The sequence below is a fragment of the Petaurus breviceps genome, unplaced genomic scaffold, assembly GCF_028583685.1.
Source record: "Petaurus breviceps papuanus isolate PSGF00001 unplaced genomic scaffold, PetGlider_PUasm1.0 164, whole genome shotgun sequence".
Classification (NCBI taxonomy): domain Eukaryota; kingdom Metazoa; phylum Chordata; class Mammalia; order Diprotodontia; family Petauridae; genus Petaurus; species Petaurus breviceps.
Genome location: NW_027185735.1, coordinates 5,519,770 through 5,536,403, shown reverse-complemented (window position 1 = coordinate 5,536,403; position 16,634 = coordinate 5,519,770). Strand labels below are relative to the sequence as shown.

Genomic DNA, 16,634 nt, shown 5'->3' with positions numbered 1-16,634 from the left:
TTGTAATGATAATGGAGAGTGACATAATCAGAAATGTGCTTTAAGAAAAATGATCTGGTGACTATATAGAGAACACAAGGAAAAACAAGAGGCAAGGAAAACTAGTTATTGCAATAATCCAGGTAAGAGATTATAAGGACCTGAACAAAAACATTAAGAATATTATTTTTCGTTTTCAATCCCCACCCCCAAAATATTTAAGCTTTAAAAAATTCCCAATTTAAATTAACAATCAATTCATATATAGGTGGTGAGCCCTCCTCACTCTAGTTCTTAAGAATTAATTAGAAAGCGAACATACTTCAACCAGCTGCTAAGGAAGTTGTTTATGTACAACAATAGAGACTCAAACTGGGGTAAAAGTGTTCTATTAGTATCTGCTGTAACACTTATATGAGTTAACTTATATACAGCATGTTAGAGTAGAAAGAGTACTGGACTTGCAGTTAGGAAAGAAATGGATTTTAATCCTACTTCCAACATTTACTTGTTATAACTGTGGATAAGTCACTTAATGTCTTTAAGTTTCCATCTCCTCTTCTACAGAAGAGTATTTTTACTTACATCACCTATCAGGGTGAGGAACCTGTGGCCTCGAGGCCACATGTGGCCCTCTAGGTCCTCCAGGGCAGGTTCTCTTTGACTGAGTCCAAACTTCACAGAACAAATCCCCTTAATAAAAGGATTTGTTCTGTAAAACTTGGACTCAATCAAAAGGCCACATCCAAGGACCTAGAAGGCGATGTATGGCCCCAAAGCCACAGGTTCCCCACCCCTGAGTCCTATCCCATAAGGTTGTTATGAGCAAAATTATTTCTAAACCCTGAAGTGCAATATAAATACGAACAAATATAGGATAGGATAGCTAGGTATCAAAGTAGACAGAGGAGGTCAGGAAGTTCAAACCTGGACTCAGACACTTACTAGCTATGTAACCCTAGACAATCTGCTGTGCCTCAATTTCCTCATCTGTAAAATGACTTGGAGAAGGAAATGGCAAACCACTCCAGTATCTCTGGCAAGAACACCAAACTACTGAACAAGTTATAGAGCAAGTAAGTAAATATCCAAATCTTAATTTTTATGTAGAAAATTTCTTGCTTTTATAACAATTAAAACTCAAATGCCATAATACACAAGAATTACTGTCACAAAATTTGTCCTTATCCTAGTGAAATAAAGATAAGTCAAAAAGACTGATACTTTAGGGATGAGATAACAGCCATGGACCAGGACTAATCTCAGTATCACTATTTCCATTAAATGTTAGAAGCATGCTTCCGGTGTATTTAGGCACTCTATAAATTAGCAGACACAAACAAGAACTGGAGAAGGAAGAGAAGGAGGAAAAGGATGGTAAACCTTTTATGTATTTATTTATGTATTTAATATTATGTATTTATGCAGTGCTTTAAGGTCTACAAAGCCTCATACATGTTATCTCACTTTATTCTCTCAATAATCCTGTGAAATAAGTGCTATTATTATCCCCATTTTAACAGATGGGAAAACTGAAGCTGATAAATGGCTTGCCCAGAGTCATACAACTGGCAAGTTTCTGATGACAGATTTGAAATATGGTCTTTCTGGGAAGACGGAGAAAAGGGGGGAGGAGGAAGCAGAGGAGATGCGGAAGAAGAGGCAGGGGCTGCAAACAGCAGCCAGGAAGAGACGGAGCCCCAGAGAGCGAGTCCCCAAGCCTGCACCATGAGCGCCCCAGACCCCCGAGGCGGGGACTTATCGGCCCCAGCAGATGCTGGACAAAACGTGACAGAAACAGATGCCTTACTTGAAAGTGAATTCCTTGACCCAGCAGAAAAGTACAAAATGGATCACAAGAGGACAGGGGTTGCTTTGATCTTCAATCACGAGCAATTCTACTGGCACTTGACTTTGCCGGAAAGGCGTGGGACCAGGGCTGACAGAAATAAACTTGTACTAAGGCTTTCACATCTGGGGTTTGAAGTGAATTGCTATGATGATCTTAAGGCTGAAGAGCTGCTAAAGACCATTCATACCATGTCCACCTCTAGCCACATGGATGCTGACTGCTTCCTGTGTGTGTTCCTGACTCATGGTGAAGGGAATCACATCTATGCCTACGATGCCAAAATTGATATTCAGAAGCTGACTGCCCTCTTTAAAGGAGACATGTCAGAGCTTAGTTGGGAAGTCTAAGATATTTATCATTCAGGCATGTCGGGGAGACCAGCATGATGTCCCAGTCATTCCTTTGGATGTGGTTGACCATCATCAGACTGACATCAATGAAACAGAAGCAGATGCTGCATCCATTTACACTCTCCCTGTTGGAGCCGACTTCCTCATGTGCTACTCTGTTGCAGAAGTTTTCTCTGTGAATTCTCACCATGAAACAGTGAATGTTTCCTGGTACATCCAAGACTTGTGTGAAATGCTGGGGAAATATGGCTCCTCCTTAGAGTTCACGTAGCTGCTCACACTGGTGAACAGGAAAGTTTCTCAGCGCAGAGTGGATTTCTGCAAGGACCCGAATGCCATTGGGAAAAAGCAGGTCCCTTGTTTTGCCTCCATGCTGACCAAAAAGCTCTTTCTCTTTCCAACAACTAAATAAAAGTCTGGGTGGCCACCTTGTTTAAACGTCCATTTTGGAGGTCTGGTCTCCTCCACTCCATTTCTTTTCTTTTGGTACAATTATCTTGAGATGGGATCCAATGCCTTTAAAATTTTTTAATCAGATGCCCATTTTGAGACAGAATCTTGTCGCTCAGCAGCACGATTTTCAGTGGGGAACTGGAACAGTTTCACTCAAGACTGGTACTTTGGTTAATCTTCATTTCTAGAGCTTTGGTCATATTTGCTAATTAGTGTGTTGACCACATTCTCAGGGAATATCAGGGAACCAATCACCTTACCAAGAGCTTCATAATAATTGACTTTTATTTCCTGAATTGGTAGTCTATCCTAATTACCAGGTGGTTCTAACTTGTATTTGTGGAGTCTTTGTTTCTTTATCAAAGTCTGTTTTCTAATATTCATGTATAACTTTTTTAGATCCTTGAGTGAAAAGTAAAAACCAGCAGGTCATTTTCCACTGATATTTCAATTTAAAGGGAATACTTATATCTTCTAGGACTTTTTATATATTTTGTAAGACATTAAAAAAAACATTCTTATTTAAATCTCCATGGTGTCTCATAAATGTATAATAACCAACACCTTTTATCACCCCCCCATCCCTTCTAGTGTATGTACACATTATCCAATAAATGGAGACTTGCCCTGCCCAAACTTAAAGCTTGTGCCCACAACCCATCATCCAGCATCCCGTCTGGGTACATGTCCTCTCTTCCCTCTTGCCCCTCTCCCCACCAAAACCTTTAGCTGCCCAGTATTCCACACCAGTGACTGCACCCAGTCTAAGTTATCTACATCCTGTTTCCCCTCCAGCCAAGACCCTAATCTTTCACTTTATACCATTCCTACAGTACCCACTTCCCCTTTGTTTCATCTGTGATCATATTTTAGGCTAATGAATTGGTGGTTTTATAGTTTTATTCTCAGATTGCACATTGTCAATTAATCATTAACAAATCAAATGACTTATTTTGCAGGAGATTTTCATCATTTTAAACCTCCCCAATTTTCATAGTTGATGTGCTACATATTTTAGATCAATCTTTCAAATTTAGTGTTACAAATTTTTAAATTTGAAGATTCTTTTTTTCCGCAGGATTTTTTTAGACCTTTTTAAAAAATTTTTTTAAAAGATAAATTACTATTTAGTGATCACCTATTTAGGGGGCTATGCTAATACTGGTTTCATTCATAGATTATCAAGTTAATCAGTGTATATATATATATATATATATATTTATATTTTAACCAGAACCTTAAAGTGCTATTCAAAACCTGCAGTCTTGTTGCCCAAGGCTAAAGATGATTCATTTTGGTTTCTTATAATGTAGTTGAAAAGCAGTAGTTTTCATGTCTTTGTTCCAATTGATTATTTCCTGGGATAGGCTCTCCCAGATGATATTTAGGCACATACCTAATGGTTGGTGAGATTCTTGTCCTCATTCTAGACCCAAAGGTTGACGAAATTCTCATCTTCATTCTAGAGAGGTGCTAGGTTACTAGGTTACTGGCATGCAAAATGTTTCTGTCTCTCTCTTAATCTTAACTCCCCACCTCCTCTTCTCCCCCTCTCCCTGTAAAGGCACAATGAGTCATCACTCTCCATTGGCCCTGTCCCAAAGAGGCAACACCCCAGAATGTTCTACGTGGTTTATGGACCATGAAAAATTTCATAGGCTTTTGGGAAGACGTTATGCAATTCTGATCGTCTCAGAAAAATTAAATGCTTAAAACACTGTACTGTCATTCCAACACAAATATGATTACTTTAGGGGCGGCCAGGTGGCTCAGCAAGTAAGAGCACTGGCCCCAGTGTTGGGATGACCTGGGGATCGAATCCGGGCTCAGATACTTAGCACCACACCCAGAAATAATTGGCCCTGTAACCTTGAGCAAGTTACTTAACCCCAATTTCTTTTAAAAAAAAACACAAATATGATTACTTTAATAATTGTTTGGAGTAATGTACCCTAAGCTCAGTTGCCATAATAAGGTTTGAACTTTGGATGCAATATGGATGGGACCTAAGTTTTGTTTACACTTATTACATTGTTTTGGTAATAATTTGATGCTTTTGTAATAAAAAAAAATTATGTAATTCTCAAAAAAAAAAAAAAGAAATATGGTCTTTCTGACTCCAAGTTTAACCGTTTATCTAGTTGGAACACCCTGTGACACCTAGCTCCTTTTTGGTGGTCAAGAAGGCCCAGAAACTTTGCTATTTCCAAAAACAGAAGGCATATGTATCCAAAGTATTAAAGTATGAAGATCCAAAGTATTAGAGAATGGAAAAATGCAGTCAGAAAAACGTTAAATAACTTGCTCACGATTGGATTCACTTCTGGAGTTAGGTCTCCTGACTCTTAATCAAGTGTTCCCTATCTTGTAGTATAGTAGTAACCCCCCATTTTGTGAACATTCCCCATCTCTCTCCATCATAGGAGAGCTGGCTAGGAAACCTGCCGAAACCCAACAAAGCCCTCCAAAGCCCTCTTAGGCAGCAAACCTGCCAACTAAATCTGTCCAAACCTGCTACCTGAAGCCCATAATAACACTCCCCCTTCCCCCCCATTCAGTTCTAGAAATAGATTTTGGAACTTTCAAGTTAGGCAACAAACTGACCATTGGGCAACAACTGTTAGGCAATGAACTGATTGCTACCTTTTGACCTTCTGTATTTCCCCCACTTGGGTAGCAACTGACTAAGTTGTAGCTTCCCCCTGGTAACAGCTATGTTGTGATTTTTGTCTGTATAAACCCGGAGATGTATATGCTCGGGGCTGCCTGATTTGGGTACATGACCCCCGGCAGTCCCCAGGTTAATTATGCTCCACAATTAAAACTTCACTTAAAATGATTAATGGTCTCAACTTGGAATTCTCATTACAACAGTATCTCATAAGTAAAACTGCTAACTTTTTTGAAAGGACACTTATCCTTTTGTGCTAGCTATACAGTATTTCAGGCTTTCATTGAATAATAAAAATATAAAGTAAACTAATAACAACTGACATTAAAATAACACTTTAAGGTTTGCAAAGTACTTTGCATATATTTATTTATTTATATTTATTTATTTACTTTGCATATAAATTTATTTATTTAAGCCTCACAACTATCCTTTGAGGTAAACGTAGATATTTTTATCCCCATTTTACAAATGAAGAGAATGAGCTTCAGAGAAGTCAATCAACAAAGCAATTACCAAGTGCCAGGAATCATAATAGGTGCTAATGCTACAAACATAAAATCGAAGCAGTCTCTCCCCTAAAATAGTTTACATTTAATCAGAGGAGACAATATATACACATATAATTATATACAATATAAATACAAAGTAAATGGGGGGGAGGGGACACTAGCAGCTTGGGAATGGGGATCAGAAAAGGCTTCATAAAAGATAACATCTAAACTGAGTCTGAAAGAAACAAAAGGATACAAAAAGCAGAGGTGAGGAAAGAGTGCATTCCAGGCAGGAAGGGGACAGCCAGTACAAATACACAGTATCATGTGTAAGGAACAGCAAGAAAAAAAGCATAAAGGGTGGCAAGGTCAAGTGACTTGGCTCTGGTTACATAAACAGTAAGTATCAAAGGCAGAATTCACAGCCACGTCTTTGACTTCAATGCCAGTGCTTTTCTGTTCTGTTATGCTGCTTCCTTACATGTGTATCAGAGAATGGCAAACTTTAGAACGTTCAGAGGCCAGTTCAAGAGAGGAAATAGTCTTTAGTAAGCCTGGAGCTTTATGTGCACATCCCCCAAGGTCCTGTGACGTCTATAAGTCACAGAAGAGATTCTGAATAGTTTAGAGTGAAGTTCTGGTCAAAGCATAAAAATTCAGGTCTGGGTCTGAAAGACAAATCAGTAACTCTAGAATAAAATTTCCAGGGCAAATGAGACACCTTTTTGTAAAATATAGGCTAAATAGGTAAGTTAATTTATGTCCATATAAACCTTGAGTAAAAAAGATATATATATATATATATATATATAGTAAATATATAGTAAAGAGAGACACACCTCTTTCTTCATCCGGTAATATTCATCAATGGCATATTGGTACTTTGGGGTGCTGATACCCAGAAGTGATGCAATCTTCTCTCCAAGAAAGTCACACACTGAGGGTACAAAGTTAAAATAATAGAAAATTCTAAATAAAAATTTGAATTTAGAGCATTTAATTTTAAATTGAACATTTATTAATTATTTACTGTGCAGAGTACTAAGTTAGGTGGAAAGGGAGGTAAAAGGTTTAAAAACAACAACTCTTTCCCCATGGTATTTTCTAGTAAGAATACCCTTAATGTAAGGGGAATGGAAGAGGTAGCATCTGAGTTTTTATTTAGAGGATGACTAGGGATTCAATAAGTGGAGGGATGAGGAAGGAATACTAGGTAGGGGAATAAATAATAAAAGGTACCAACATGGGAAAATGTTGTACCAGGGACAGCTAGCAATCCATTTTAGTTGCAATGTTCCCTATGCAATCAATAGGGTATAGGTTTGAGCAGAGACATAGTATAGATCACAGAACTTCAAGCTAAAAGAAACCTTTGATCACTTAGCTTAGCACCTTCATTTTATAAGTTAGGAGACTGAGGCCCAGGCAAGATTAGATTTATATTTAAGGAAAATTTGTTTGGCAACAGTGTGAAGGATGGGTGGAATGGGGAGAGTAGAGGCAGGAAATTGTATTAAGAGATTATTGCTATAGTCTATCTGAGTGGTAATAAGGACCTATCGTGGGCTGCTGTCAGTACTAAAGAGAAAGGAGGAAGTAGCTGGGGATTAAATCCTTAGGGCTTTGTAACTAGAAATGAAAGGTGAAAGAAGAAACAAAGATAAGAGGAGTTTTGAACACGAGAGACCAGGTGGCACTGTAAGTAAGAAAGAAAAGTAGATTTGAGATATGCTTAAGTTAAGATGTTAATAGGACATCAAGGAGAACATGTGTAGAGAGTTGGAAATGTAAACTTCCATGAAGCTTGGGAGAGAGGTTATTACTCCTAGATATTTAGGTGTCATCTGCATGGAAATGATGTTACATGAAGTCATTAGATTACTTAGGGGGAGAATATAGTGAGAGTATAGAAAAGGGCTAGAATAAAACCTTGGAGAAACCTCACCTTAAGGAATAGTAAGAGACTGAAGAATCAATGAAAGGGGGGAAAAAGGAACAGATGGGGAAATAGAAACAGAACTAGAAGAATGTATTATCTTGGAAGTCAAGGAAAAAGATTGTATCCAAAAGGAAGGGGTAAATCATCAGTTGTCAAATGCTGCAGAGAAATCAAACAAGGTATTTCAAAATTAGCACTTTTCTAACTTTATCTTGATTTAAATGTAATATCAATGAAATATAATAGCCACTAAGCAATTATGAAGAGAACATAATTGGAAGAGAAAAACACAATTAAGAAGAGTAATAGGGTCAAAATCCAACAAAAAGCAAGTAAAGTTCATAAATGGAATGCCACATGGATATTACAATACTTTATAGATTCTATAAGTCAATTTTAAAAATTACAATAAAACAAGCACTTATTTAAATACATACTACATGCAAGGCAAGATGCTAGGAATACAAAGAGAAAACAAAGTCATCCCTGCCCTCAAATGGGAAATTGGGGGAGGGGAAATAGAAAGTATACAGAAAGCAATATAAAATAATTAGAAGGAGGTAGGGAACACTAATAGCCAGATTGTCTCTAGTATATTTAGATCTTTACATGAGGAAAAAGTACATTCCTGGAATAGGGACCAATTCATACAAAAGCTCCAAGATCAAAGATGGACTGCTGTATGTGGGAAGAGTAATATAGATTGCCTGAAGGAGAGGTTGATGGAGAGATTGGTTTTTCCAAAAAAAGTTTGGAAAAGAAGGCTGGAGGCAGACTAAATAGGGCTTTAAATGCCAAGCTAGGCATTTTCTATTTTACTCTAGTGGAAATGGAAGTCACTAAAGATTCTTAGGGAGGAGCAGGTTTTAGGAATACCAATTGGTAATTGTGTAGATGATGGACTAGAGAGAAGAAAAATCAGAATCAGGGGAATCAATCAGTCAATAAACATTTATTAATTGCCTACCATGTGTCAAGTACTATGCTAGGCGCTGGAAATACAAATATAAAAGTGAAATAGTCTGTGTCAGGATGGCCAAGTGGTCTAAGGCACCAGACTCAAGGTTAATACCTTCCCCTGACCCCGGAGTCAGGAGAACCTGAGTTCGGTTCTGGCCTCAGACACTTAACACACACACACACACACACACACACACACACACACACACACACACACAAAACTAGCCGTGTAACCTTGGGCAAGTTACTTAACCCCAATTGCCCTCCAAAAAGACCAAAAAAAAAAAGTGAAATGGTCTCTACCCTCAAAGAACTTACATTCCATTGGACCAATGAGAAGGAATACCCCAGCTGAGATAAAAAAAAAAAACCCAGAAAAATAGATTAGCACGTCAGGCTAGAAAAGCAAAAAACAGAAGAAATAATATAGAACAGAAGCCTAGTTTTTGGTAAAACCAAGAGCCTCAATTAATAAAAGGATAGCCTTTTTGATAATAATTCTTAGGAAAACTGAAATGGTTGGCAGAAATTAAATCTAGACCAACCACACCATATGCCACTATATCAAAATGATTATGTGACCTAAATGTAATAATACATTATTCCATAAAAACTTCAGAAGAGAAAACAATCATGTAACTTTCATAATATGGCTAGGGGTGGAATTCTTAAACCAATTAAGGATAGAAGAAATCATAAAAGCTAAAATATATAATTTTGGCTACATAAAATTTAAAAGCTTTTAATATAAAGTCAGAATCAGAAGAGAAATGAAAGAGTAGAAAAAATATCTGTACTCAAATATATCTGAGGAAACTGTTATCCAAACTCTACAGAAAACTGACAAGAAAACATATCAAGACATCCCCCAATAGATAAGTAAAGGATATGAACAATTTTCAAAATAACTTCAAACTATAAATACCCACATAAAAACATTACAAATCACCAATAGTAAGATAAATGTAAACTAAAACAACTCTGAAGTCTTACCTTACACCAACAAATTGGCAAAAATGACCAAAAAATAGTAATAGTCACTACAGGAGCAGTTATGGGAGGTAAGGAACATGAAGTTCTGGACAACAGTTTGAAATTATACAAAGTGATTTAATTGTGCATAACCAACAATCTTACTATTCTATTGGGGAAATGTCCCAAAGAAATAAACAACAGAAACAAAGATCTAATATACATGAAAATATCAATAGTAGCACTCTAAGGTAGCAAAGAACTGTATAAAAAGAGGGTGCCAATCATTAGGAAATTACTAGAAAGCTATGAGATAATAAATGAAATGGAATATCATTATGCAGTAAGAAATGAATAAAACATTGAGAGAAACGTGGGAAGTTTTTTTAAAAACATATTTCCACATTAGTCATGTTATGAAAGAAGAATCAGAACAAAAGGGAAAAACCATGAGAAAGAACAAACAAACAAAAAAAGAGAAAACAGTGCGCTTTGATCTGCATGGAAGATTTTTTTAATGACACAAAGTAAAAAAGGCAATACCAACAAAGTAACTTATGCAATTACCTAGAATAATATAAATGAAAACCTCTGCAAATCTAACTGAACTCTGAAAACTGAAAAATCAATGAAGACCTCAGGGTCAGATAATGAGATACAGGTCCCTCATTTCCCCATTATGGCAGAGATGGGAAATTACCAAGACATAATATTGTATAAATTTTTAGATAGTATTTTGGGTTTATTTGCTTATTTTTCTTGTTATAAGAAAGGGTTGACAGGTTAAGACATGGGGTAGCAATAAAACACTCTAATGAATCTAAGGTGATAAGGGTCTACATGAAAGTGGTGCCCATATGAATTGAGAGATGAATAGAGATTCAAAAAATATTGCAGGCACAGAATTAACAAGATGTGGGAACTGATTAAATTGAGAGAAGTATGAAAATGTGAAGAATGACTCCAATGATGTGAAATTGAGTGAATAGAAGAAAACAAGAGAAGTCTGTAGGCAGGACAGATTTAGGGAGTAGGGAAGATGTTCATTCTGAGATGCCTAGAGGGCCATCTAGGTAGAGATGTCAATCAATCAAGAAGCATTTATTAATTGCCTACTATGTTCCAGGTACTAGAGTTTCAAAGACAAAATGAAACAATCCTTGTCTTCAGAGAATAGTTAACAGTTGATGATGCAGGACTGGAATTCAGAAGAGGGATCAATATTGTATACATAATTTGGGGAGTCATCTTCATAGAGATAGTAACTGAACCCATGAGACTTAATGAGATTGCCAAAATGTGGAGTTGAGAAAGAAAAATCAAGAGGGCCCTGAGCAGAGTCTGATTCTTTCTACAAATACTTGAGATTAAAGAACAGAATATGGATGATGACTTAGCAAATCAGAATGAGAAGAACATTCAGAAAGGTAGGAAGATGACCAAGTGGGTAACAATGCCATGAAAGCCAAGGAAAGAGAAAATATTCAGGAGGAGAAAGTCAAGTATGGCAAAAGTAGCTCAGAAGACAAAAAGAATAAGGATTAAGAAAAAGTAAGCAGGTTTATCGATTAAAACATCTTTGGAAAATGAGGAAGTGATAGGTGAGACAGAGGTATAGTTTAGCAGTTCAAAGTTGTGAAAACAACAGGAGCTAGAGAACGGCTGTTTCCATTCCGTTCCCTTCCTTCCTTCCTTCCCTCTACCTGTATTGTAATGCTGCTAAGTTACCTGCTATTCACAGTACTCAAATATTAAAACAATACCTGAAAGTGTTGATGTGGCAGCACGTAGCATGTAAAACCATAAGTAGGGGCCCCAGGTAAGTTTTGTCTGCAACAGCAAGAAGTCAAAATAATTTGTAGCAACATTCAACATTGTAACTGTGTATACAGCTGGCAATCACAAATTAATAATATTTGTTGAGTGGACAGAATACAGAACCACACTGTTTAAAATTTAAGCAAGTTTCTAAAAGTTTTTTGGGGAGAACTCCAAAGAGAACATTTTACAACTACAAGCACTTGAAAGGAACTCAATATATAAACTATTATTTCTACAGCAGAATCCAAAAATGTCGAGTGGAAAAAAACCCAACTCTTCCTTTAAATTCACTGATAGTCCCTCCCCCAAAATATATACCCAACTCAATTATTCAGTGACTAAGAGTTGAAATTATTTATTATCTAGACCAGGGCTTCTTAAATTTTTTCCACTGGCAACCCTTCAGCACTTCTTAAACTGTGTATCACGACAATTCCTTCTCTTTGTTGCTCCAGCCTTTTCATCATTTCATTGTTTTTAGGTAGCTAAATAAGCACAAGTTTGGAAATGGAAGGTACCCTGAGAGTCAAGTCAAATCAAGTCAAACATTTATTAAATGCCTACCATGTGCCAGGCACTGAGCTAAACTCTTTAATTTACAAAGAAAGGCAAAAATAGCTCCTACTCTCAAAAGGAGCTCACAGTCTAATAGTGGAGATACCATGCAAACAACTATTCACAAACAAGATAGATACAGGAAAAATTGGAGATTATCTCCAGAGGAAAAGCACAAACATTATAGAAGACGCAGAAAAACTTTTTGCAGAACATAGAACTTTAGTTAAGTTGAAGTAAGTAAAGGAAAGCATGAGACAGAGGAAAGGAAGGAGAAAATTCCAGGAATGTCATCCCATAATTGAAACCTGTCATTATATAGATTCCAAAAACTGAGGCCCAGAGGGATTAGACAGCTTTGTGTAGGGGACTAGGCAAGCAATCAATCAACAAACATTTATTAAGGACTTACTTGTTTGTAGAACTCTATTAAGGATAAAGAGATACAAATTTTAGATAAGACCCAGTCCCTGCCCTCAAGGACTTAGAGACTTAGTGTCAGTCTACCGGGAGAGACAAGGCACAAACACCGATAGCTATAATTTACATAATAAGCAAACTATGGAATTATAGAACAAAGTACTATACCTAATCACTCCCAACTAGAGATACGAGGAAAGGGAAAGTGGAATTTAAGTTGGGCTACCCAAAATGGTCTGTTGGTGCATTCATTCTTTCTTCCTCTTTATTGATAACTTGTTTCTTATATCATCATAGTTATCCCAAGTAACCCTCCCCACTCCTTCCCTTCCCAGAAGGCCATCCCACATAACAAGAAGTGCTTTTAGAGAGGGAAAAAAAAAATCAGCATAACTTTGGAAAATTCTAGAAAACATACAATGTGTAACATCTGCTTTTGCTACATTTCTTATTTTTTGGTGTGTAGTTGTTCTTTCCATTTACATTGTTGGTAACTACAACAATATGTTTTCTTGGCTCTACTTATTTTACTCTGCATCAATTCATGTAGATCTTTCCATGCTTTTCTGTATACATCACATACAGTGTTTCTTACAACACAGCAATATTCTATTACTGTACCGTAATTTGTTTAGCCATTCCCTAATTGATGGGCATCTATTCTGTTTCCAGTTCTTGGCTATTACAAGGACAAACAGCAAGGGCAAAAACAAAGTACTACTATAAATATTTTTGAGTATATGGGGAGACTTTCTTTTTATCATAGATTTCTTTGGAATATCAGCTCAGTAATGGAGTCTCTAGTTCAAAGGGTATGAACATTTTAGTCATCTCATTTTGCATAATTCCAAACTTTTCAAAAATGAATGAACCATTTTGCAGCTCCACTAACAATGTGTTAGTGTACCTATCATATCACAACCCCTCCAATATTATCATTTTTGCCTATTTGCAGAGTGTGAAGTGAAACCTGAGGTTGTTTTTAATTTATATTTCTCTATTAGTGATTTGGAGTATTCTTTCATATGATTGTGAATACCGTGCTATTCTTTTGAGAACTGTCTGTTTGCATTCTTCAACCATTTATTAATTGGCTAATTATTAGTTATATATTTTTATTGTTTACATATCTTGGTTATCAAGAACTTAAGAGAAATCTGATACAAAAATTTTTTCCATTTGGCCACTTTTCTTATCCTCAGTACATTAATATTGTCTATGCAGAATCCCTTCAGTTTCAACTAATCAGTTATCTTTTTTTCTTTTGTCTCTAATTTGGTTAAAAATACTTCTCTTACCCATAGCTGTGAAAAGTACATGATCTGTTTCTCTTCAAATTTTTTTCTGGTATGATCTTTATATTAAGATTGGATATCCAAGGGGCAGCCAGGTGGCTCAGCAAGTAAGAGCACTGGCTCCAGTGTCGGGATGACCTGGGGATCGAATCCGGGCTCCTACACTTAGCTCCACACCCAGAAATAACTGGCCATGTAACCTTGAGCAAGTTACTTAACCCCAATTGCTCATTAAAAAAAAGACTGCATATCCATTTAGAATGTACTGTGGAATATGGTCTAAGGTGTTTAAGCTAAGTTTCTGCCAGACTGCTTTCCAGTTTTTTAAGTTTTTTTTTCCTCAGGTATCCACTGAGATACCTAGCTGCTAATGTTTGTAACATCAAGGTTGTAAACACTGATGACTGCAAAAATGGCATTAAGCTTCAAGAGAAATGGGAAAAGCTGGGGAAAGGGATAGGTTCAAGGGAAAAGATTAATTCTGTTTATATGTGAGGACTTTGAAATATCTACAGGATACCCAGTTCTAAATGGCACACAGAAGATAGATGAGAGATAAGTATATAGATCTGGGAGGCATATGCATAGAGATAATTGAACGTATGGGTTCCAATTAGATTAGAGATTGTAGGAAGTTGAGAAAAGGATTCAAGACAGAGAAACCCACTATTAAAAGGTGGCAGGAGCACATGTATGCATATACACACATCAGAAATATGATGCTGAAAAACTATGTTTTTTCTTTTTTCAGTTAAGTTTGGAGTCATTATAATAGCTTTGCAATTTCCTAAAGGTGAACCTGCCTGCTCTGTTAAATTTTGGGCTCATCTCATTGTCAATTTAATTTAATTTTATTTATTTTATTGTCCAGTTTATTTAAGAAAAAATGCTGATGGATGAGCTCTCTACATTGTCAATGCAACTTCATATCATTATTTGAACATTCTTCATCCACTTGGTTTTTCCTCTGAAGATAGGCCAAATTCTTTTGAGTAATTATGAATTTCATTTAGAAGTCTCTGCAGTATTTAAGGCTTTATACAATCAATACAATATCTTACATAAACAAGAACATCAGGAGGACTTTACGATCTATGGGAAATCTCTCTTTGACGTGAACTCTGCTCTTCACCTCCACAACAGGGGTAAACACCTATGGCAGAGATTTATTTCTGTTTTTATGTCTCAATTGATGTTAATAATAGGGCTAAGCAAGGTCTTCTCTGTTATATAGTTCAAGGAATGTTATATAATTAATGTGCATGTGAGAAATGTTGGAAGAGTGATTTTAAGGTAGCATTTCATTCTGCTACATTAATTAATTGCTCTTTTATAATCAACAAATTACAGACAATGGGGGAAATTATATTCCCTATTATCTTTCAATTTTGTGATGGTTAAGACAGTCTACTATGGAATACTGCTCATGAAAGTTTGTCTTCTAATACAATCATCATAAATGCTATGATATGTTTTAATTATCCTCATTAAAAAATTAATATAAGTGCAAAAGTAGGCACAGATAGGTAATTATTGATGTTTTCTCAAGCATCTTTGCTTAGCAATACTGTAATAATGTGCAAGATTTTCCCCCCTACATCTTTGGCACATACCTCTTTAATATATCTTTCAATATGGAGAAACAATCCCTCAATGCCCCCACAATTGTATCACTGCCGGCACAGATTGTATATATTTGCTCTAGTTCAGTTCTTACTCATTTCTTCAGTGCCAAATCTGTTTCTTCAAAAAGGAAATCAACGACTTATGTTAAGAGTTCAAAACACAGAGGGAATGGAGAGTTTCCCCAAGTCTGATGGTGAGAAAAATTTGTTACAAAAGTCCTTACAAGGGGGCGGTTAGGTGGCACAGTGAACAGAGCACTGGCCCTGGAGTCAAGAGAACCTGAATTCAAATCTGGCCTCAGACACTTAACACTTACTAGCTGTGTGACCTTAGGCAAGTCACTTAACCCCAATTGCCCTGCCTCCCCCCCTCCAAAAAGCATAAATAAATAAATAATTTTTTAAAAAGTTCTTACAAATATTTTCTATTTCTTATCTGTTAGCTGTTCTCTCTCCCAATGTCATCCTTAAAAGACCATGGGATGACTTGATTTGGTTGAGTGTCTTATTTAAAATTTTTCTTAACATCTAAAGGACTGGAATTTTAAAATAACTCAAAGGACCAAGCTACATTAATTGATGAAGTATTTTTTTTCACCTTATAAGGTAAAGAAATAAAGATAGTAGAAGGAAAACATTTATTTCAAAGTAAGATTAATTTTGTTTCTGTTAACACACCCGGTTTAACATTCCTTCTACAGTTAAACTTATTTTCCCTCTCACTGATTTTTGCTGTTGTAAGAGACAATGCTACTTGTTACCTTCTACCATTCTTCTTTATATAATTTCATAAAAAAAGTTTATATTCCAAACCAGTGTTGTCCTTAGTTACAACCTCTGTTTGAGAATATCATTGCTCACTGACTAAGGTAGTTTTTAGGCTCTTTTGGTTTCATTAAGGCAACCGATTTATGTTAGGTAGACTTCTGATTTGTTATGATTGATGTGAAAGGTTTTTTTGTTTAATTAATTAATCTTAATTAATTTAATTAGATCAAGTCAATAGACCAGCCAAAAATGCCAGAGGGCTGATTTTAAAACTTGTGATCCAACATCTGAGAGATGCAGAATAAGACATGTGTTTTCAGACACAATCATCGTGGACATTTGTTTTGCTTGACTATGTGTGTTACAAATATTTCTTTTTTATTTCCTTTTTCCAATGAAGTGAGAGTGAGTTGGTGGAAGAAAAAGGGAGGCTATGTTTAGGGCAGCCAAAACAAAACAAAATGCAAACAGGATCACTGA

At 36.3% G+C, this 16,634-nt stretch overlaps 1 protein-coding gene and 1 pseudogene across 1 annotated transcript in view; one reads left to right on the top strand and one right to left on the bottom strand.

Annotated features, from left to right (window-relative positions):
* SRP54 (signal recognition particle 54) overlaps positions 1-16,634 on the bottom strand; it is a 139,174-nt gene that overhangs the window by 27,641 nt on the left and 94,899 nt on the right. The window contains exon 16 of the mRNA XM_069082249.1: positions 6,639-6,736. Coding sequence (XP_068938350.1) covers positions 6,639-6,736 — 98 coding nt within the window. The remainder of the gene's footprint in view (positions 1-6,638; positions 6,737-16,634) is intronic.
* Positions 1,500-4,737, top strand: LOC138156806 (caspase-6 pseudogene; annotated as a pseudogene).